The sequence below is a fragment of the Carcharodon carcharias genome, chromosome 27, assembly GCF_017639515.1.
Source record: "Carcharodon carcharias isolate sCarCar2 chromosome 27, sCarCar2.pri, whole genome shotgun sequence".
NCBI lineage: Eukaryota > Metazoa > Chordata > Chondrichthyes > Lamniformes > Lamnidae > Carcharodon > Carcharodon carcharias.
This window is the reverse complement of record NC_054493.1, coordinates 17496769-17518207: the sequence shown is the minus strand read 5'-3', so window position 1 is coordinate 17518207 and position 21439 is coordinate 17496769. Positions and strand designations below refer to the sequence as shown.

Here is a 21439-nt window from a genome sequence, read left to right as displayed (position 1 = left end):
AGCTCCGTAAGCTCCTCACACTTGTTGGGAGTGAGGATGGAGGAGGCTGGGTAGAGCCATTCAGAAGGAACTAACTTGTATTCGAGATACTAAAAAGATTCGACAGGCTGTGTGTTCAACACAAAGCTGATTTATTTAATTATTGCCAGAATAATATCCTCTATAACTGGGCTGGAATTTATTAACATTAGCAGAAACAGACTCCAATGAACATGGTTCAGTCCTGAATGTGATTAACAGCAAAATCCATCACTGTAGTTACTTGTGAACTCGCTGGTGTGTCAGCAGTGTGGATGAAGTTGTGAATCCCTTCCCACACTCAGAGCAGGTGAATGGCCTCTCCCCGGTGTGAATTCGCTGGTGATTCAGCAGGATAGATAACTGAGTGAATCCCTTCCCACACTCAGAGCAGGTGAATGGCCTCTCCCCAGTGTGAATTCGCTGGTGATTCAGCAGGGTGGATAACTGAGTGAATCCCTTCCCACATTCCATGCAGGTAAATGGCCTCTCCCCAGTGTGAATTCGCTGGTGCACAGTGAGTTGTTCTGATCGCCTGAATCCAGTTGCACAGTGAGAGCACCTGAATGGTCTCTCCTCAGTATGAACACGTTGATGGCGCATCAGTTCCCCAGAACTTTTAAAGCACTTCTCGCAGTCTGGGCATTTGAAAGGTCTCTCCTCAGTGTGAACTCGCTGGTGTGTCAGCAGGTGGGATGACTGAGTGAATCCCTTCCCACACTTGGAGCAGGTGAACGGCTTCTCCCCAGTGTGAATTCGGTCGTGCTCCAACAGGTTGGATAACTGAGTGAATCCCTTTCCACACTCGAAGCAGGTAAACGGCCTCTCCCCAGTGTGATCTCGCTGGTGTTTCAGCAGGCTGGATGACTGAGTGAATCCCTTCCCACACATAGTGCAGGTGAATGACCTCTCCCCAGTGTGAATTTGCTCATGTTCCAATAGGTTGGATAACTGAGTGAATCCCTTTCCACGCTTGAAGCAGGTAAATGGCCTCTCCCCAGTGTGATCTCGCTGGTGTCTCAGCAGGCTGGATGATTGAGTGAATCCCTTCCCACACATAGAGCAGGTGAATGGCCTCTCCCCAGTGTGACTGCGTCGATGAGTTTCCAGGTCAGACGGGTAATTGAATCTCTTCCCACAGTCCCCACATGTCCACGGTTTCTCCCCCGTGTGAATGCGCTTGTGTCTTGACAGGCCTGTTGATTGTCTGAAACCTCGTCCACACACAGAACACGTGTACAGTTTCTCCGCGATGTGAACGGTGCTTTTTCCTTCCATGTTCAAAGGCTGATGCTTTCCAGTTATGATAAATTGGGCGACTGTCAGTTCCTGATGTGATGTTTGGCTTGAGGTTCACGACTGAAAGTGATTTAAAACAGAAATAAGGGAGTGAGAGAGAACCCACAAAAACACAAGTGCAGGTTGTGAAATGGAGATGAATGAATCTGGTAATTTGTGGGGCCGGCACAAGGAAGAAGTGTCCATGAAAACTGATGGATTGTCATAAAAACCCAACTGCTTCAGGGAAGGGAACCTGTCACCCAGAATGGACCTACACAAGACTATGGGAGGAGAGAGAGAGAGGAAGAGAGAGAGAGAGAGAGGTGGAACAGGCAGGGGGTCAAAGAGAGGGAACAAACCCAGAATCTACTAAAAGGACCAGGGTATCAGGTGTATGTGAACACCATCACCTCCAAGTTCCCCTCCAAGTCACTCATCGTCCTGACTGGTCTGACATCCAGTACTGGATTAACAGAAATTTCCTCCACTTAAGTACCGGGAAGACCAAAGCCTTTGTCTTCAGTCCCCACTACAAACTTCACTCCTTAGCCACCGACTCCATCCCTCTCCTTGCCAACTGTCTGAGGCTGAACCAGAGTGTTCACAACCATGGCAGGATTTTCACCCCAATCAAGATAAGCTTTCAGCCACGAATCCACATTATCACCAAGACCGCCCATTTCCACCTCAGTAACATCGTCCGACTCTGTCCTCATCTCAGCTCATCTGCTGTTGAAACCATCATCCGTTCCTTTGTTACCCCTAGACTTAACTATCCTCACACAGTCCCAACTGGCCTCCCACATTCAACCTCCCTCTGACCTTGAGGTCACGCAAAATTCTGCTGCCCATGTGTTTACTCACACCAAGCCTCGTTCATCCATCCTCCCTGCGCTCACTGACCTACAAAGGCTCCCGTTTAAGAAGCACCAAAATTTAAAAATTCTCATCCTTATTTTTCTCCATGGTTGTATTCTTCCCTATCTCTGTAATCTCTTCCAGACAGACAATCCTCCAAGATCATTGTACTCATCTAATTTCGGCCTCTTGAGTGTTGCAGATTGGTGGCTGTCCTTTCAGTTGCCTAGGCCCCAAACTCTGCTACCTCACTCTCATCCTTTAAGATAATCCTCAAAACTACCTCTTTGGCCATACACCTGCTGCCCTGCTCTCTCACAACAACTTATGTGGCTCAGTTCAAATGTTTCTTTGCAACATTTTTGTGAAATGTCTTGGAAAGTTTTATTATGTTAAAGGCACAATATAAATACAAATTATGAGAACATAAGAAGTAAGAGGAGTAGGCCATTCGGCCCCTCAAACCTGTCCAGCCATTCAATAAGATCATGGCTGATCTGTCCCTGGCCTCAAGTCCTTATTCATGCCAGCTCTTCATAGCCCTCAACTCCTCAATATTTCAAAAATCTATCTACCTCCTCTTTAAATCCTTTCTGTGATCCAGCGTCCACAACTCTCTGGGGTAGAGAATTCCAGACATTCACTACCCTCTCAGAGAAGAAATTCCTTTGCATCTCAGTTTTAAATGAGTGTCCCCTTATTCTGTAACTATGTCCCCTAGTTCGAGATTCTCCCACTAATGGAAACATCTTCTCAACATCTACCCTGACAAGTGCCCTCAGAATCTTTTATGTTTCAGTAAGATCACCCCTCGCTGACTTGGACATATATCTCTGCTCCTTCATCGTCGCTGGGTCAAAATCATGTAACGCCTCACCTAACAGCTTCATGAGATCACCTTCACCACACGGACTGCAGAGGTAAGAAGGTCAAACATCATCTTCACTATGAGCAACTGGGCATTGGCAATATATGCTGCTGGTCTTGTTAGCGGCATCTAGATCCCAAGATTAAATTTTTAAAATATGTATACGTTTCAAAAACAATACCCTTTTATATTGTATGGACAGTGTTCATTTAATAACCTGATCTCCCCTAGTATCTGCCTCCCTTGATAATTTCAGATTGAAATTGTTGGGTCCAACTGAGTTCCAAAGTCCTCAGGGTTAAATCCAGCAGCTTCTCCTCCATCTCCCCTTCAGCCCAAACTGATGCAAATAAGACTTTAAAAAGGGAATTGGATAAAAATCTAAGGAGAAAAAAAATTGCTGGGCTATGAAGAAAGGACAGGGGAGTGGGACTAGCTGATCTGTCCTTGCAGAGAACCAGAACAGGCACAAAGGATCAAATGGCCTCCGTCTGTATTGTAATCATTCAAAGATTCTCCGATTCTATTAAAAAGGACCAACACTGGAGGCTGAGAACCAACTTCTGAACCAATGCCTACCTGGCAACAAGCTGGCTCTTAATGTGTGTTTGTAGACTCGATTATGTGAGCAATGCTTGCAGTAAAAGGAACACAAATTACGCAGCTGCTGGAAATCTGAAATAAAAAGAACAAATGCTGGAAATACTCAGTAGATCAGGCAGTATCTGTGGAGAAAGCAAAATAGTTAATGTTTCAGGTTGTGCAGAATGAATAATGGGGAATAAAAATGATGTAGAATTTGGTGGTCAATATAAGCTTGGAAACGGAAGAGAAACGGGCTATGGCACAGGAAAAAGAATTCTTTACTATGAAAAGTTTGGTAGGAAGATACAGCCGGTAAGCAAAATATAAAATACCAAATAGAGCTAAAATACACCCAATACACGAGGCAGAGAATGTTAGACAACAGGAGAGAGGTGATCTGGAAGAGCAGAGGTGAAACAGAGCAATAGCTGGATTCAGGTCCACAGAACAGGAGCTGCACAGCCCTAGAGTCATGAAACTCTCACAGATAACAAAGCATAGCATTAAGAATTCTAAATGGTAGCTGAATGGTCAAAAATACTCACCTCTGAAATAATTTCACTGTTTTCAATATTAAAATCTCCTGCTGGAGCCTGCAGCTGGAAAGATATCAGAAGCACTGGAGTCAGAGAAAAATCTCCCAGTTGAGGAAAGACCCGGGGAGTGGGGTGATGTCACTGAGCAATTGTCGGCATGTGATGACATCACAGACATGAACACAGAACATCTGGGTCTGTGCAAACCAGTGATCACCACACATTATGAAGGATGTGAAGATCCTTGAGAGGGTGAAGAGGAGATTTACCAGAATGGTTCCAGGGGTGTGAATTTTACTTGTAATATTAGATTGGAGGAACTGGGGCTGTTCTCCTTGGAGCAAAGGAGATTGAGAGGAGATTTGATAGAGGTGTACAAGTTTATAATAGGCTTAGGTAAGGTAGATAAAGAAAATCTGTTCCATTTATCTGATTGTGAAAAGGTTACTCGCCATAGATTTAAGGTTTTGGGCAAGATTTACAGGGGAGATGAGGGGAAGAAATTTTACACAGCGAGTGGTAATGACCTGGAATTCAATACTTACACTCAAAGACTGATAATGTCCAGGTCCCGATGAATTGCTGATTCTGTCAGATGTTGATGTGATATTTGGTTTGAGTTTCCTGTCTGAAAATTTTCTTCAAATACTCTGTGAAAAAAGTTCACAAAGCCATCACTGTCAGTCCAGGATACAAAAATATTTCTCTTGATTTGAGTTTGCTGTGTGTAAATCCTCCCCTTCTAACCCCCTGTAAAAAGAGTTTCCAAAATCCATCCCTGTCAGTCCAGGATAGAAATTCACAACATTCTCCCCTCCTGCGCCCTGCTGCTTATTGCCTCTCATCGTCATCAGCAGTTCCTCGATTCAAGGATGATGTTTACTCAGGGTCGTGAGTTTCTGCCGTGGGTTTTAATGTGATTAAACAGAGGCACAGAGCTTTGGACACATTGGGTAGGATGTTCCATGAGGTATTGGGATTAGGAGAGCAGGATTTGCTTCCTTTTCTTTCTCTGTCTCCTCAATAAGACATTGGGACTCAAAGGCTAATGCAGCTTGATGGACAAGTAGTCACCATTCTGAACTTTGGATAACAAGTTCCTCCCGGTCAGTAAAACATTGCCCCCTACAAAGATGGCGGCCGCGCAGGCGCCTCCTGCAGATGACCCTCATTAAAGATGGTGGCAGTTAACCAGCACCAGCCCGATCACTGGAAGCTGCGACCCCACTCGGTACAAACGGTGGAACAGTAAAATTTTTTTCGGAGTTCGAGGTTTACACAACATGTTTACGAAGCCTCCCCGCCAATCGCATCCATCAATCCCTCCGCCCCGCCATTCCCCGCCCCCCTTTACCGATTGCGGGTCCGAAAAAGAAGCATCTCTCACTCTCGCCATTACTTTCACTGCGCATGCTTCAGTCACAAGACCAGCCCTGCCCCCTCATTCACTCCGATTCGTTGGAGGACCAGCCGCTCCAGCTCGGTCCTCCTGTCCCGCCCCTGGTTTCTATTGGTCCCGAGCTGCTGTCAATCGCCTGGGTATTGTGACGGTTTCAAACTTTGAGAGCGGCTACAGACTCAGCCTCAAAGCAAAAAACTGCGGATGCTGGAAATCCAAAACAAAAACGGAAACAGAAATACCTGGAAAAACTCAGCAGGTCTGGCAGCATCGGCGGAGGAGAGCACAGTTGACGTTTCGAGTCCTCATGACCTTTCAACCGAACTAAGTAAAAATAGGAAACGGGTGAAATATAAGATGGCTTGGTGGGGGGGGCGGGGGGTTGGGTTGTTGGGACAAGCAGCCAGTCATGGGTGGAGATAACCAAAAGATGTCACAGACAAAAGGACAAAGAGGTGTTGAAGGTGGTGATATTATCTAAAGGAATGTGCTAATTAAGAGTAGAAAGCAGGACAGACAAGGTACAGATAGCTCTAGTGGGGGTGGGGGAATACCAAAAGGGCTAAAAGATAAACAATGGGTGGAAATACATTTAAAAATAATGGAAATAGGTGGGAAAAGAAAAATCTATATAAATTAATGGAAAAAAAAAACAAAAAGGAGGGGGAAGCAACAGAAAGGGGGTGGGGATGGAGGAGAGAGTTCAAGATCTAAAATTGTTGAATTCCGGAAGGCTGTAAAGTGCCTAGTCGGAAGTTGAGGTGCTGTTCTTCCAGTTTGCGTTTTGACTTGCTGATTCTTGGCAGCATTTTCTGTTTGGGAATTAGAGCTAGAGATGGATGGTCAGTTCCCCTTTGTCCGGGGGATTCACACTCATTTCCCCAGTGCAGTGATTATCACATTTACTTTACATGAGGAAAGTCCCTGGTTCAATCCTGGCTCAGAAGAAGAGTCATACAGACTCGAAAAGTAAACTCTGTTTCTCTCCCCACAGATGCTGTTAGACCTGCTGAGTTTTTCTTTAGTTTTCTGTTTTTGTTTCAGATTTCCAGCATCAGCAGTATTTTGCTTTTATCAATCCTGGCTGGAAGCTTTGTGATTAACATTGTTGCTGATGAGGAATTAACAATGAGTTTAGCTTCATGTTGGACAGGGTGACAGTTACTGTTGTCTCATTTCTTAAACGTTCCTTCTTCACCTTGAAACAGATAATGGAAAGTGAGAGTAAACTGATCCACAGTGACCCAAAAACAAGATACTGCAGATGCCAGAAATCTGACCTCAAAACAGAAAATGTTGGAAACACTCAGCAAACAACATCTATGGAGAGGGAAACAGAGTGAATTTTTCAGATCACTGAACTTTTATCCAAACTGGAAGAACTATGTTCCTATGTTTACCAACAGGTACAGAGTCGGGGATAAGAGAAGCATAGAGCAGAAAAGAAAAACGGTCTTGTGAAAGGATGGAAGGTTGGAGATTAAATGACAAAGGGGTTGATGGTGCAAGGCAAAATTGGACGATAATGATACAAGTAGACAAACCAATGGAACAAGTGAACAAATAAAAGACAAGTCCAGAGGAAGTACAAATCGTAACAGCAGAACCATTAGCAGCAGCTACTGTGCGGGGAAAAAAAGGGAGTGATTATGATCTGAAATTGTTGAAATGAATGTTGAGTCCAGAAGGTCATGAAGTGGCCAATCAATAACGAGGTGCTGTTCCTCAAGTTTCCTTTGAGGTTTATTAGAAGACTGCGGGAGGCTGAGGGCAGAGGTCAAACCTGAAGTGAGGTGAGAATTAAAATAGTAAATGACCGGAAGCTCACAGACTGGTGATATTCCACAAAGCAATCACCCAATCCAGATTTAATCTCCTCAGTGTAGAGGAGACCGCATTATGAGCAGGTAACACAATACTAAATTGCAAGAAGACACAGGAAATCACTGTGCTACTTGGAAAGTGTGTTTGCGGCCCTGGAATGTAAGAAGGGGAGGTGAAAGTGCGGGTGTTGCATCTGCTGTGTTTGCATAGAAATGATTCACACTGCTGTTCAAAACAGCACAAGAAATAGGAGCAGGTGTAGACCATACGGTCCCTGAGCTTCTGAACCAGTAAATGACTTTCCACCTTAACCCCACTTTCCCACTCTATCCCCAAATCTGTTGATTCCCCGAGTATCCAAATCATGGATTTGCATCTCGAATATACTCAAGATGGAGAGTGATAGATTCAATTCATTTTTAATCTGGAAAATGCATAGAGAGGGTGCACATGAATCGCAAGTGCTCCCTGTCACTGCTTGGCAATCATATTAACTGAACTTTCATCTGGCTTCTGTCACTCCACTGAAATCCTGTCTTTCTCTGACATGTTATTCTTTATGTCATAAGTGATGGATTAAGAGTTAAACAGCCCACCATCCCACTGTAAGGGGAAGAGATAACTTTGTAAATGCTCCATAATATTACAGACTGGCTCGTTGGATCTGCTCATTCCATACCATCTTATATTCAGCTTATGATTAAAATGCTGCAACATACAGGCATTTGGGGACAATTGTGAGTTTGCTGCTCAGATTAGCTTCATATATAAAATGGATCTGGAAGAACTGGAGAAGATGCAAGAAAAAAAATACTCGAATGATGGCGAAACTGGCAGGTTACACCAACAAGAAAGATTGGACAGGCTGTAAATGTTTTCTCTGGAAAAGAGAGTGAAGGATGGCCTGAACATTTAAGATTATGAAAAGGTTTGACAGGGTAGACAAGTGAAAGATGTTTCCAGTTGCAGACAGATGAGAATAATTATCAGTTTGTCACTGATAAATCTAATGTATAGTTCTAGAGCAACCAGAGATAAAAACAGAAAATGCTGGAAATGCTCATCATATCTGTAGAAGGAGTTAATATTTCAGGTCTGTGCAGTTCTGATGAAAGGTCATCTGCCTGAAATGTAAACTCTGTTTCTCTCTCCACAGATACTATCAGATCTACGGAGTATTTCCAGAATTTTCGAATGTTAATTCAAATCTGATGCATCCACAGTATTTTGCTTTTCTTTAACTGGAGAGTGCTGAGAACATGGAATTCATTACCAGGGGCATTTGAGATTCCCGTCTGAGCTGGAAACTCATGGGTAAAATCCCCCTATGAAAAGATACTTTGCCAGATGAATGTGGAAATAGATTCACTCAGTTATCCCATTAACCGACACAACAGCACAGTCACACCAGAGGGAGACCACTCAGACACTTCCTGTGTGTGAAGGGATTTGCTCAGTTGAGCCAATGGTTAACATTCTAGCTTTAAAAGCTAAAAGCACTTGATCCACTGTCAGTGCTTTCATGTTGGTGAGGGGCAGTTTAACTATTCTGTATATGGGGAAAAAACACTTTTACACTCCACCTGCTGATACCCCGGTGAGTTCACACCTAACTGTAGGTGTTCGTTCTGCTTTTAATCACTCCCAGTACAAAACTATGTTAGAGGGCCCGTGGTCTTTAGTTGCTGCACCAACTAATTTAATAAATTGGTATCGTGGCCCAATGGCTCCAATCGTAATCGAATCGCATAACTTTATGTTCCATCAACAACTATCGACTTTCAATGGCGAGATGTTACCCAGCATTCGCTGCGAGTATGAATGTGCTCTATCCTGATTACAGGGGCTCTTTGCGCAAGCGCACTATTCCGTTGCGACCCGAGCATGCGCAATGTGGGCTGTCACTGGAGCTGCAAAGAACGGAAAGGAAGTTATCGAGTGCAGTTGAGTAATGGAGCCGGTGGCTGGGTGAGGAGGATTAGAACCATCGAAGTGGGTGGGGATGCTTCATAAATACTCAGTGTAGGCCTGAAACCCGAAATAAAAACTTATCGATCCCGCCTTGGCATCGAACGGAGTATAAGCAATGGGACTCCTCCCGCTCGTAGGCCTGGTTTGCCGGCCGCCATCTTGGTGGGGGGCAATGTACAGCACTGCGTGTGCGCGACAACCATATTTATTGGGGGTGATCCTGGACCAGGAGCAGAGGAAGTGTTGCCATCCCATCAGATTCACAGAATTGTTACGGCACAAAGGAGTCCATTCAGCCCATCGTGTCTGTACCGGCTCTCAAAATGAGCATTATAACAGTGCCATTCTCCTTTTCCCCGTAACCTTGCATATTGTTTCTATTTAAATAATCATCCAATGTCCTCTTGAATGCCTCGATTGAACCTGTCTCCACCACACTTCCAGGCAGTGCATTCCAGATCCGAACCACTCACTGTGTGAAAAAGTTTTTTTCTCACATCACATTTGCCTTTTTTTGCAAATCATTTTAAATCTTTGCTGTCTTGTTCTCCATTCTTTTCCGAGCAGGAACAGTTTCTCCCTTTCTACTCTATCCAACTCCCTCATGATTTTGAGCATCTCTATCAAAACTCCTCTTAGCCTTCTCTTCAAGGAGAACAGTCCCAACCTCTCCAATCTATCTTCATAACTGAAGTTTCTCATCCCTGGAACCATTCTTGTCAACCTCTTCCGCACACTCTCCAATGCATTCATATCGTTCCTATCGTGTGATGCCCAGAACTGTACACAATACTCCAGATGAGGTCTAACTAGTGTCTTATATAAGTTCAGCATAACCTTCTTGGAGTCTCCAGGAATTGAAGATGAATCCCCAGGACACTGTCGTGTGCAACCCTGGAGAAAAATCATCAGGACATTAAAAAATATATTTTTTTGTAATTTTCTTTGAACATTTCTCTTTACCAGATATAAAAATACTGAAAATGGGATAAAGGCTGTTTGGCTGACAGTCAATCATCATCCAATTGGATAATGAGACTTTTTGATTTCCAATTGGTGTCGGAAGGCAGTGTGAAAAGGATGCATGTGTGGGGGCAGGTCATGTGATTAAACCTCCAGGATATATTTAATCAGAGTTGTAACCCTAGAGGAGAGAATGCTGTGAATTTCTATCCTGGACTGACAGTGATGATTTCTGTAAACTTACAGGGTACTGGAAGTGAAGGATTGACAAACAGGAAACTCAAACCAAACATCACATCAAAATCTGACAGAGTCACTCACATCATCAGAACCTGAATATCAACAGCATCTGAATGTGGAAGGTAAAATGTTTGTCTGTTCTCCCTATGGGAGAAGATGTCAGGTATCAATGTGACTGGAAAAGCACTGAGACACACAAACCCTGGTTAGAGCACACCTGGAGAATTATATTCAGTTCTGGGCAACAAATAACGGGAAGGATAGAATGGCCTTGGAGGGAGTGACATTTACCTGAGTGATATCTGAACTCCATGGTTTAAATTACAAGGTGAGATTACACAAAAGAGTCATAGACTTATTATGGCACAGAGGAGGCCATTAGGCCCATTAATTCCATGCCAGCTCTCTACTGCAATCCAGTCAGTCCCATTCCCCTACTCTATCCCTGTATCCTTGCAGGTTTATTTCTCTCAAGTGCCTCTACAATTTCCTTTTGAGATCATTCATCATGTCCATTTCCACCACCCTCATAGGCAACAAGTTCCAGCTCATTACACTCACTGTGTAAAAATGTTTTCCCTCAGAAGCCCCTCAATCTCTTACCCAAGTCCTTAAATCTGTGTCCATGAGTCCTTGAGCAATCAGCTGATGGGAATAGCCTTTCTTTTTCTACCTTATCTAAACCTGTCATAGTCTTGTACACCTCTATCAATCTCCCCTCAATCTCCTTTGCAGGAACCATTCTGGTAAATCTCCTCTGCACTTTTCTCAATGACCTTCACATCCTTCCTAAAGTGAGGTGACCAGGACAGGATGCAATTCTTGAATTGTGGCCTAACCAGAGCTTTATAAAGATTCAGCATAACTTCCCTGTTTGTGTACTCAACGCCACTATTCATGTAGCTCGAGATCCAATTTATTTTAACCAGCTACGCTCTTAATATGTCCTGTCACCTTCAAAGATCTCTGCACATGAACCCACAGGTCCCTCTGTCCCTGCTCACTCTTTATAACTGTGCCTTTCATTATATATTGACTCTCTCTATCCATTCTGCTAAAATACTCACTGTGAAGATTGTGATCCCTGAATTTAGAAGATTAAGTGGTGATTTGATCAAAGTTTTCAGTATATTAATTATAACTGTCAGGGTGGATAGAGAGGAACTATTTCCACTGGTAGGGGAATCTAGGATGAGTGAGCGGAGTCTAAACTTAGAATCAGGTTCCAGCACCTTTTCAGGTCGAGAGTTCCCGACCCTGGCAATCCTGATCCTGTTGGTGCAGAAACTGCTGAACTCGATATTGAGTCTGGAAGGTTGTAAAGTGCCGAATCGAAAGATGAGCGGCTATTCCTCAAGCTCCCACTGAGTTTCATTGGAACAGTTCAGGAGGCCAATGACAGAGAGGTCAGAGTGGGAGTGGGGCAGAGAATTAAAATGACAAATGACCAGAAGCTCAGGGTCAAGGTCACAGTCAAAATGGAGGTTGTTCCAAAAAGTGATCACCCTCATTGTCGAGCAGATCACTTCATGAGCAGTGAAGACAATAACTAAATTGCAAGAAGTACAAGCAAATTTCTGTTTGGTTTCATCTTGCAAAACCTTGAGAATAGCCCAAAGAAAGATACTTTCTTTTAAGAATAAAGGTTACAAAACAAAGCCTCTTCCCAGTGTGAATGTGCTGGTGTGTCTTGGACGTGCTGGTTTTCCCATGCGCCAGCTGCTCTTGCTCTTCCAGAAGATGGGGTGCTGGGTTTGGGACATGATGTCAAAATTCTCATGTATCAAATCCGTCTCCGTTACCCCCTCCTCCACCTCTCTCTCTTTCTCCTCCCATAGAGGCCAGGCTCTTGTGTAGCTCCAGACCGGCTGGCAGGTTCCGTTCCCTGAAGGACATTAGTGAACCAGTTGGGTTTTTATGACAAACCAGCAGTTTTCATGGTCACTTTTTCCTGGTGCCGGCCCCACAAATGACCAGATTCATTCAGCTCAATTTCACAACCTGCCTTTGTGTTTTTGTGGGTTCTCTCTCACTCCCTTTTATCTGTTTTAAATCAATTTTACAGGGTATTAGAAGGGGAGGATTTGCAGTCAGGAAACTGAAACCAAACATCACATCAGAATCTGATGGAGCCTCTCAATTTATCAGTCTGGCAATATCATCAGCCTTGGAACATGGAAGGAAAAAGCACCGTTCACACTGGTGAGAAACCCTATAAATGTGGGGACTGTGGGAAGGGGTTCAATTACTCGTCTCAGTTGGAAACTCATCGGCGCAGTCACACTGGGGAGCAGCCATTTACCTGCTCTGAGTGTGGGAAGGGATTCACTCAGTCATCCAACCTGCTGTAACACCAACGAGTTCACGCTGACGAGGGAGAGTTTAAATGCTGTAACTGTGAAAAGAGCTTTAAAAGCCCACGTTCACTGATGGAACACCAGCGCATTCACACCAGTTCCATGCCGTTCAGCTGCTCTTGAGTGTGGGAAGAGATTCAGGGGATCCTCCACCCTGCTGAAACACCAATGCACTCACATCGGGGAGAGGCCGTTCAGCTGCTCCAAGTGTGGGAAGGGATTCACTCGATCATCCAATCTGTTGAGGCACTGGCATGTTCAGTCAGATGAGAGACCTTTTAAATGTCCAGACTGTGGGAAGTGCTTTAAAAGGTCTGAGAAACTGACGTCCCATCAACGTGTTCCCACTGACGAGAGACCGTTCATGCGTTCTCACTGCGGGACTGGGTTCAGGTGGGCAGACGACCTCACTGCACACCAACGAGTTCATACTGGGGAGAGACCGTTCACCTGCTCTGAGTGTGGGAAGGGATTCACTCGTTTATCTCATCTCACTACACATCACCTTGTTCACAAAGATACGAGACCTTTTCAATGTTCTGACTGTGAGAAGCACTTTAAAAGCAGAAATGATCTGGTGAAACATCAGCAAATTCACACTGGGGATAGGCTGTTCACCTGCTCTGTGTGTGAGAAGAGATTCACTCATTCATCCAACCTGCTGAAACATCAGTGAATTCACAAGTGATGACAGGGGTTGGATTCTGCTGTTGTTGCTGCTGTTAATCACATCCTGGACTAAACCGTGTCCATTCTGACAGTTGGGGTTGATCTCTAATGTCAGTTGCCCAGTTTAGACTTAGTGTGTATCTGCACCGTCTCTCAATCATGTGTGAATAAACCATCATGTCTGCAAACCTCGTTTTCAATGCAAATCACTCAGAAACTGTCTTGAACTAAAGATGAACAATAAATAGATCACAGTGCTCAATATTGACTGGAGAAAGTCTGTCCTGTAACTCGAGGATGAGGCTCGGTAAGCTTTGAATGTTTGTAATCACAAGGAGGCTCAAGCTGTTTGTGAGACGGGCTGATCAAAGCTGTTAATTTATCAGATATTGAAGGAATTACTCTGAAAATAAACTCACCAGTTTATAACCTCAGACTCTGCTCCTCGCTGTAATTAATACTCAGCATCCATTTGTGCTGATTTGCAATGAATCACTGAATATCCTGTGGAATCTTTGTTCTTTGTTTTGTGAAATAGCTTTCCCCATTTGTGCTGAATTGCTGAATAACTCTGATCACATTTAGACACGTCTAGAAAGGGTCTGTGTGCCCACATTTTACTGTGATTTGAAAACAATAAACAATGATCATGGCCTGACTTGTAATCTGGTATCCGGGTGATTTGTGAAGAAAAATTTAATTCACTCACTCAGCAGCTTGAGAGGAACCAGACTGAGGTTTAATGAACATAAGAAATAGGAGCAGGAAAGGCCATTCAGCCTGCTCTGCTAGTCGATACGATCATGTCTGATCTCCTACCTTAGCTCCACACTCCCCACGAACCTTAATTCCCCTTGTCCCCAAACCTCTATCGACTTCTGTTTCAAATATAATTGAGAACCACAGCTCCCTGGGTTAGAAAATTCCAAAACCCTATCGACCTCTGTCTTAAATATAACTGAGAACCACAGCTCCCTGGGGTAGAAAATTCCAAAGGATCACAACTCTGAATGAAGAAATTCCTCCTCATCTCAGTCATGAATGGTTGACCCCTTATTTTAAGACTAATCCCTGTGTCTAGATTCTCCAGATGGGAAACTTTTTCTCAGCATCTACTTTGTCAGGCCCCTTAAGAATGTTTCAGTTAGATCACCTCTCATTCTTCTAAACTCCATTCAATATAGGCTTAATCTGCTCAATCTCTCCTCATGGGACAATATCCTCATGCCAGCAACCAGTCTGGTGAACATTTGTTTCACTCCCTCTAGGTCAAGTATGAATTTCTTTAGGTAAGGAGCTTAAACCCGCACACAGTACTGCAGGTGAGGCTTTACCAATGCTCTGTGTAATTGTAGTAAGACATCTTTACTCTTATACTCCAATCCCTTTGTAATAAAAGCTAACAGACCATTTACCATTTGCTTGCTGTACCTGCCTGTTAACTTTCTGTGATTCATGTACAAGAACAGCCAGGTCCTTCTGAATGCAAATATTTCCCAGTCTCTCACCATTCGAAAAATATTATTTTTTTTACTATTCCTACCAAAGTGGATAACTTCACATTTCACCATGTTGTATTCCATCTGCCATGTTCTTACCCAACCTGTCTATATCCCGCTGCAGCCTCTTTGTGTCCTTCTCAGCACTTACTTTCCCACCCAACATTGTATCATCAGAAAACCTGGATACATTACACTCAGTCCCCTCATCTAAGTCATTGATATCGATTGTAAATAGCTGAGGCACAACTACTAATCCTTGTGGTACCTGCTAGTCACAGTGTGCCACCCTGAAAATGTCCCGTTTATTCCTACTCTCTGTTTTCTGACCATTAGCCAATCCTCAGTCCATGCTGAGATACCCCCAAACACCAGACCGAATTGTGTGTAATTACCTCTTGTGTGGTAAGTGCTTTTTGAAAATCCAAATACACAACATCTACTGATACCCTCATTATCCTCCTTACTTATTACATTTTCAAAAAGCTCTGAACAGATTTGTCAAATATGCATCCATAAATCCATATTGGCTCTGCTTAATCAGTTAATGATTTTCTAAATGCCCTGTTAACACATCCCTCATGATAGATTCCTACATTTTGCCAATTATTGATGTTAGACTAACTGGTTTCTAGTTCCCCATTTTCTCTCTTCCTCCTTTTCAGAAAAGTGAGATGATGTTTGCTACCAAGGCTAGGAGAGACACTCTGGAAGGTATGGGCAGCTGGGACTTGTCCATGAGAGTAACCAGAAGTTTGGGAACTGAAATAATCCAGAGTGATGATGTGTTAGTCGTGGCTCAGTTGTTGCATTTTCATGTCTGAGTCAGGAGGTTGTTGGTCCAAATCCACATCCAGAAAGATGAGCATAAAATCCAGGCTGACATTCCACTGCAGTACTGAGGGAGCACTGCACTGTCAGAGATGGCACTGAGACAGAATGGATGGGTGTAAGAGATCCATTGACACTATTTCAAAGAGCTGGGGGTTTCTACCAAGAGTTGTGGTCAATATTTATCCCTCAATCAACATCACTGAAACAGATCATCTGGGTATTATCAATTTTTTGTCCATGGGATCTTGCTGTGCATAAATTAGCTGCTGTATTTCCTAGATTACAATATTGACTGACCTCAAAGGAATTTCATTGGCTGTAAAATGCTTTGGGACATTCCTGGTGTCATTAAAGGCTCTGCAGAAATACAAATCTTTCTTTAACAGTGGAGAAAAGGCCCAGAAATGGAACAGTCAAGAACAGGATTTCAGTTTGTCTCCTCTTAACCTGGAGAGAACAAATACTCCACACACTGTGTTGGACACCAAGTTGATTTATTTGACATTTAACCAGAATATTAAACTCCAGCCCTGTTGCAGGGATTGTTAACATCAGGAGGAATAAACTCCCAAGAGCTGGATTTTCAAAGAGGTTTGGAAACCTGACACTGGATTAATTCCAAGTTCAGACACTGCACCTGAACTGCATTGCTCGAGACATTATTTTTAAATGTAAATGAGCTGTTTTGGCAGGAGGTGAGCTCAGCATCCAATCCGAGGCACCAAGTGCCTCCAGGGGGAGGGAGCTTCTTGTTTGACGCCAGCAGCAAATGCAGACAGCAGCCATTTTGGGGTTTGCTGCTGCTTTGCAGAGGGGACCTGGCAGTTCATGAAATGACCAGGACAATAAAGACAAAACAAGTGCGCACTGACATCAAGTTGAGGTGCAGTGCTCAAACCAGAACAAGTCTACCCCACAAATTTTACACACAAAGAAAAAAGAAAATTAACTTCCTTTTGACGCATAGTAATTCTAACAGCTATGCACTAACATGTCTGGCATCATCCTGTAAGTAAGCCTGGGTAATAGATTTTAGTGCAGCCCAACCACGTTCAGGTTCATTTCATTTCATATTCATTGTAATAAGCTAACAAGGTCAAAACACAATTTTCTGCTAACGCTGAGATGAGAAGCCATTTTGATGTTAACCTTTTACAACAAACTAACCCAAAACAGTATCACGAAGCAATGACTGATGAGCAACAGATGACTAGTGGTTAAACAGAAGTCATTTAATGTTTTTTCTGTATTTCTCCATTAGCATTTCTTATGAGAGAATTAAAGTGCTGTAACAGCTGGGAAAGAAATGGGATCAGCCCTGGACTTGCTCCCTATCAGGAACACACACTGTCCTTGGTTGTTGAGTCTGTCTTAATGAATGGGCTCCTGTAAAGACACCAAGAAAAGAGACACAGCTTAAAGGTAGGCACTGTCCTAAGTTTAAGACAATGTGGTAAATTAGCTAAAACCAATGGAGTTAGCTCTTGCCACATTCTTGACAAATTATAGACCAATTAGCCATTTCCAACAACTTGGCTAAGGTAGGCTTACAGCATCTTTTAAGTGTAAAAATGAAGGTTGCGAGAAGCCATTTTGTTAGCATGTTATCTGTGTATCAAATGATGGAGGGTTATCCTCACTTCACATCTTCTGCCTGATCGACCGAGCAACATTGAGAAGTCTGTTTAATTGTTAAAGTTAAACATTCTCCTCTTACTGTTAATAGAAACTTTGATTTAATCTTTCTAACTTGTTACCTTTCCATCTTTTAATGGTTAATATATCTTTTTGAAATGACCATTTAAAGCATTCATTCCTGCCAGATGGTTAAGTCCTGTAGAACCTGACGATTTCATTCACAATTGGGGATTTATTGCAAACAACCTGTACCCCATAAATCAATTTAGAATCCAGAAGAAAAGATTGAAATTCCCATTCTGTTTTAGACAGACTCCGTAATAACTTATTTAATGAGATTAAATTGGTTCATTAGTGGTTAATCAGACGGTTAATTGGTGGTGAGTTAATTGGCGCTTTGAAAATCACAAACTGTCTCAGAGGCAGCGGATCCAATGCCTCTGACCAGGAAAGTAATTTTCAAGTCGCACAAGTCCCAGTTCTCACCCTCGTCAGGAAGTGAAAATCCAACCCCAGCTCTCAGAATGAACATAGTTTAAACCTGGATGTGATTCACAGCAGCAATAACAGCAGAATCCAACCCCTGTTGTCATATGTGAAACTTCTGGTGTCTCTTCAGGTTAGATGAAAAAGTGAATCTCTTCCCACAGATGGGGCAGTTGAAAGGCCTCTCCCCAGTGTGAACTCGCTGGTGTCTGTGCAGGTTATGTGACCGAGTGAATCTCTTCCCACACACACAGCAGGTGAACGGCCTCTCCCCAGTGTGAACTTGCTGGTGTTTGAGCAAATTTATTGGTCCTTTGAAACTCTTCTCACAGTCAGAGCATTTGAACAATCTCTGATCACTGTGAACAAGTTGATGTGTCAGTAGAGCAGATGACTGAGTGAAGCCTTTCCCACACACAGAGCAGGTGAATGGCCTCTCCCCAGTGTGAACCTGCTGGTGGGTCCCCAGGTTAGATGAGCTCATGAATCCCTTCCCACATACGGAACAGCTGAATGGCCTCACGCCACTGTGAACACGCTGGTGTGTCAGAAGATTTGATAACTGGGTGAAACCCTTCCCACAATCGATGCAGGTGAACGGCCTCTCCCCATTGTGAATACGCCGGTGAATTTCCAGCTGGGATGGGGAAATGAATCCAGCTCCACAGTCCCCACATTTCCACAGTTTTACCGCAGTGCAGGTGTCCTTGTGTCTCTCCAGGTTGGATCCTTGTCCAAACACACAGACACGTGTACGGTTTCTCCCCACTGTAAATGCTGTAATTTTTTCAGGTTGCGTAACTAGCTAAAGCTCTTTGCACAGTCAGTGCACTGGAACACTCTCACCGGTGTGAGTGTGTCTCGGTGCTTTTCCAGTCATATAGATGAGTGATTTTTTTCTTCTACGGTCAGAATAGGCAAATATTTCTCCTTCCACATTCAAAGGCCAATGATATTCAGCTCCTGATGAATCAAGTGACTCTGTTAGATCTTGATGTGATGTGTTGTTTGAGTTACCAGTCTATAAATTCTCCCTTCTGATGCCCCTGTAAGCAGAGGTTTCAAAAGACTTCATTGTAAGCACAACACAGAAATTCAGAAGTTAATTTTAGTTTCTATGGAACATTTTTTCCTCTCTTGTTCCTCCAAAGCTGTAAATCCCCGTCCCACACACTCTCCCTCCTCCCTGGGCTGAAATTCAAATAAAGTGTTGGATAATTCTCTGTATCCTTTTAATAAATTCTACAACTGAAGATCATGTTTTACAAGGGGCCATTTGTTAACAGTTTCCTAAACACAGATCAGATTCCTCATTGATTTGAGCCCAAAGCGTAACCTCTTATTTATTGTCCCCCCTCCCCCATCCTCTGATGTGAACCATCCTCCACTCGCTGACCCAGGATGGCGGCCGTTAACCTGGGCCTGTTCCCGGGAGGGAGAAGTCCCGCAGCTGCAAACCAGGAGCTGACAATTATTCCTCAGGGTTTGCGGATCCACAAAGTTTTTCCAAATCCTCCACGTCCAGCAGCCGGCTCCATCGCTCCCTCCCCCCGGGCCTGTCACCGTGGGGTAAACATGGGGCCTGGGGCCTACCCCAGAAGTTGATCCAGTTCCCAGTCCAGCCGCGGTTTCCATTCCTACCCTGTGCTCACAATCTCCTCTCGCCTCCCGAACCGTCCGCCCCTCCTCACTCTGTCACCATAACTGACACTGAGCATGCTCAGAGCGCACACCCACACTGCACCTGCACACTGGCGGGGTGGGGGGATCACCATCCGCCGCCATCTTGGAAGAGGAAGGTGAGTTGTGTTCAGGGAGCAAGGATCATGAACGGCCATTTTGGTGAAGGCAGAGGGGTGAGGGCGGGGCTTCCTCCCCGGTGACAGGCCCGGGTTATCTGGGCAACCGGCCGCCGCCATCTTGTGCTGAGTGTTTTCCATCCGGGTCTTTAGTGAAGGACAATGAGCTGGAGTCAGTTTGAAAACTGTTCAGAGGAAGGTCTGAAATCAGATTTACATCCAGATACCTGTAAGGACAATAAAGTTTACATCAATTATGTGTTTAAAATGAAATCAGAATGCTGGAAATACTCAGTTCTGAAGAAGAATCATATTGGATTGGAAATGTTAAATCTGTTTCTCTCTCTTCACAGAAGCTGCCAAACCTGCTGAGGATTTCCAGAACTTTCTGTTTTTATTTCAGATTTCCAGCATCTACCATATTTTACTTTTATTTCAGTGCTGGTACTTCTATAAAGAAATATAAGCCAAAAAGCTGTGTTGAGGTAGATGGAATGGAATTGTCTTGTGTGAAATATAAACACCAGCATAGATCAGTTGAACAGAAAGCTCTGTTTCTGGAGTCGGTATTCTCTGTAATTCAGCGTCATCTCCCACCTGCTCCTGATCAGCATGTTCCACATCCACCACTTGTACTGTACATGCTCAGAGTACAACCTGGTGCTGAGTAATCACACTGGGCTCCTGCAGTCATTGATGGGTCACATTCTGGCATATGGGAAATTATGGATTATAACAATGTAATTGAAAGACCAATTGGTGAACAGAAATTTTTACCACCACATTGAGATTGGACCTGTTTCTGGGACGTTGTCCTATGGGACAGAGACGAATTAATGTTCAACTCTCTACAGCTGTGGCCCAGGAGGTGGTTTAGTACATGGGCCCATAGCCCCCACCCACCGCCATTAACACTGTCATCCTCATCACCAACTCCATCCCCCTCCCTTACCAAAGTCTGAGGCTGAAGATGACCGATTGCAACCTTAGTTTCCTATTTGACCCTCAGCTGAGGGCTGAGCTACCGACAACTTATCCTATCCATCACTAAAATCAGCTCCCCCACCTCTAATATCAGTTTCTTCATCCCTCCTCAGCTCATTTCCTGTTGAAATCTTCAATCATGTCTTTGATTCCAGATTCGACTATTCCAATGCTCTCCTGACTAGTGTCCCATCTTCCACCCTCCATAAACTTATGCTCATTTAAAACTCTTCTGAGTGGTCAGCAGTTTAGCAGAATAGGGTCAATAAAGCAGAAGGTGGGTCTCATGGACAAGATGAGCTCTTGAGAGGATAACGGGAGATCAGAGAGAAACTAAAGAAAGATGTGAGTTCAGGGCTAGAGTTGGTCAGATCTTTAGAGGAAGTTTGGCCAGATGGTCTAGTGGAAAGGAGGGGAGGAGCAGAGAGAGTTGATCGGATTGTCTCAATCTCAGCGACAAAGAAGCTTCATGAGCTCCTCACACTTGTTTTTGGGGGTGAGGATGGAGGAGATGGGGAGAGAGAGAGCCCTTCAAAAGGAATTAACTTGTGATAGAAATATTAAATGACTTGTCACATTGTCTGTTTTATATAAAGCTTATTGGTTTGACTTTTATCCAGAATATTAACA

At 43.8% G+C, this 21439-nt stretch overlaps 1 protein-coding gene and 2 long non-coding RNA genes across 3 annotated transcripts; 1 reads left to right on the top strand and 2 right to left on the bottom strand.

Moving 5' to 3' along the window:
• Window positions 1-150: 150 nt before the first annotated feature.
• On the bottom strand, window positions 151-18631 carry LOC121270379 (zinc finger protein 271-like). The gene is made up of 2 exons (XM_041175683.1): window positions 18136-18631; window positions 151-1104 (listed from the first exon to the last, which is right to left on the bottom strand). The coding sequence occupies exons 1-2, from the start codon at window positions 18508-18510 to the stop codon at window positions 259-261; spliced, it is 1221 nt and encodes a 406-aa protein (XP_041031617.1). The 5' UTR covers window positions 18511-18631; the 3' UTR covers window positions 151-258.
• On the bottom strand, window positions 3138-5544 carry LOC121270388. The gene is made up of 4 exons (XR_005941518.1): window positions 5501-5544; window positions 4692-4796; window positions 3605-3700; window positions 3138-3154 (listed from the first exon to the last, which is right to left on the bottom strand). It is a non-coding gene; the product is annotated as an uncharacterized LOC121270388 (long non-coding RNA).
• LOC121270387 lies at window positions 9263-14223 on the top strand. Its single transcript, XR_005941517.1, has 3 exons — window positions 9263-9337; window positions 10550-10665; window positions 12609-14223. It is a non-coding gene; the product is annotated as an uncharacterized LOC121270387 (long non-coding RNA).
• Window positions 18632-21439: the final 2808 nt, after the last annotated feature.

Bases quoted from the DNA above. Each gene is read 5' to 3' on its own strand.
- LOC121270379 (XM_041175683.1), bottom strand. From the start codon at position 18,510: ATGAGCTCATCTAACCTGGGGACCCACCAGCAGGTTCACACTGGGGAG. The intron at 1,105-18,135 runs ATATGACAACAG...CGACGCAGTCAC, and splicing joins AGAGACACCAGAAGTTTCAC to ACTGGGGAGAGGCCATTCAC.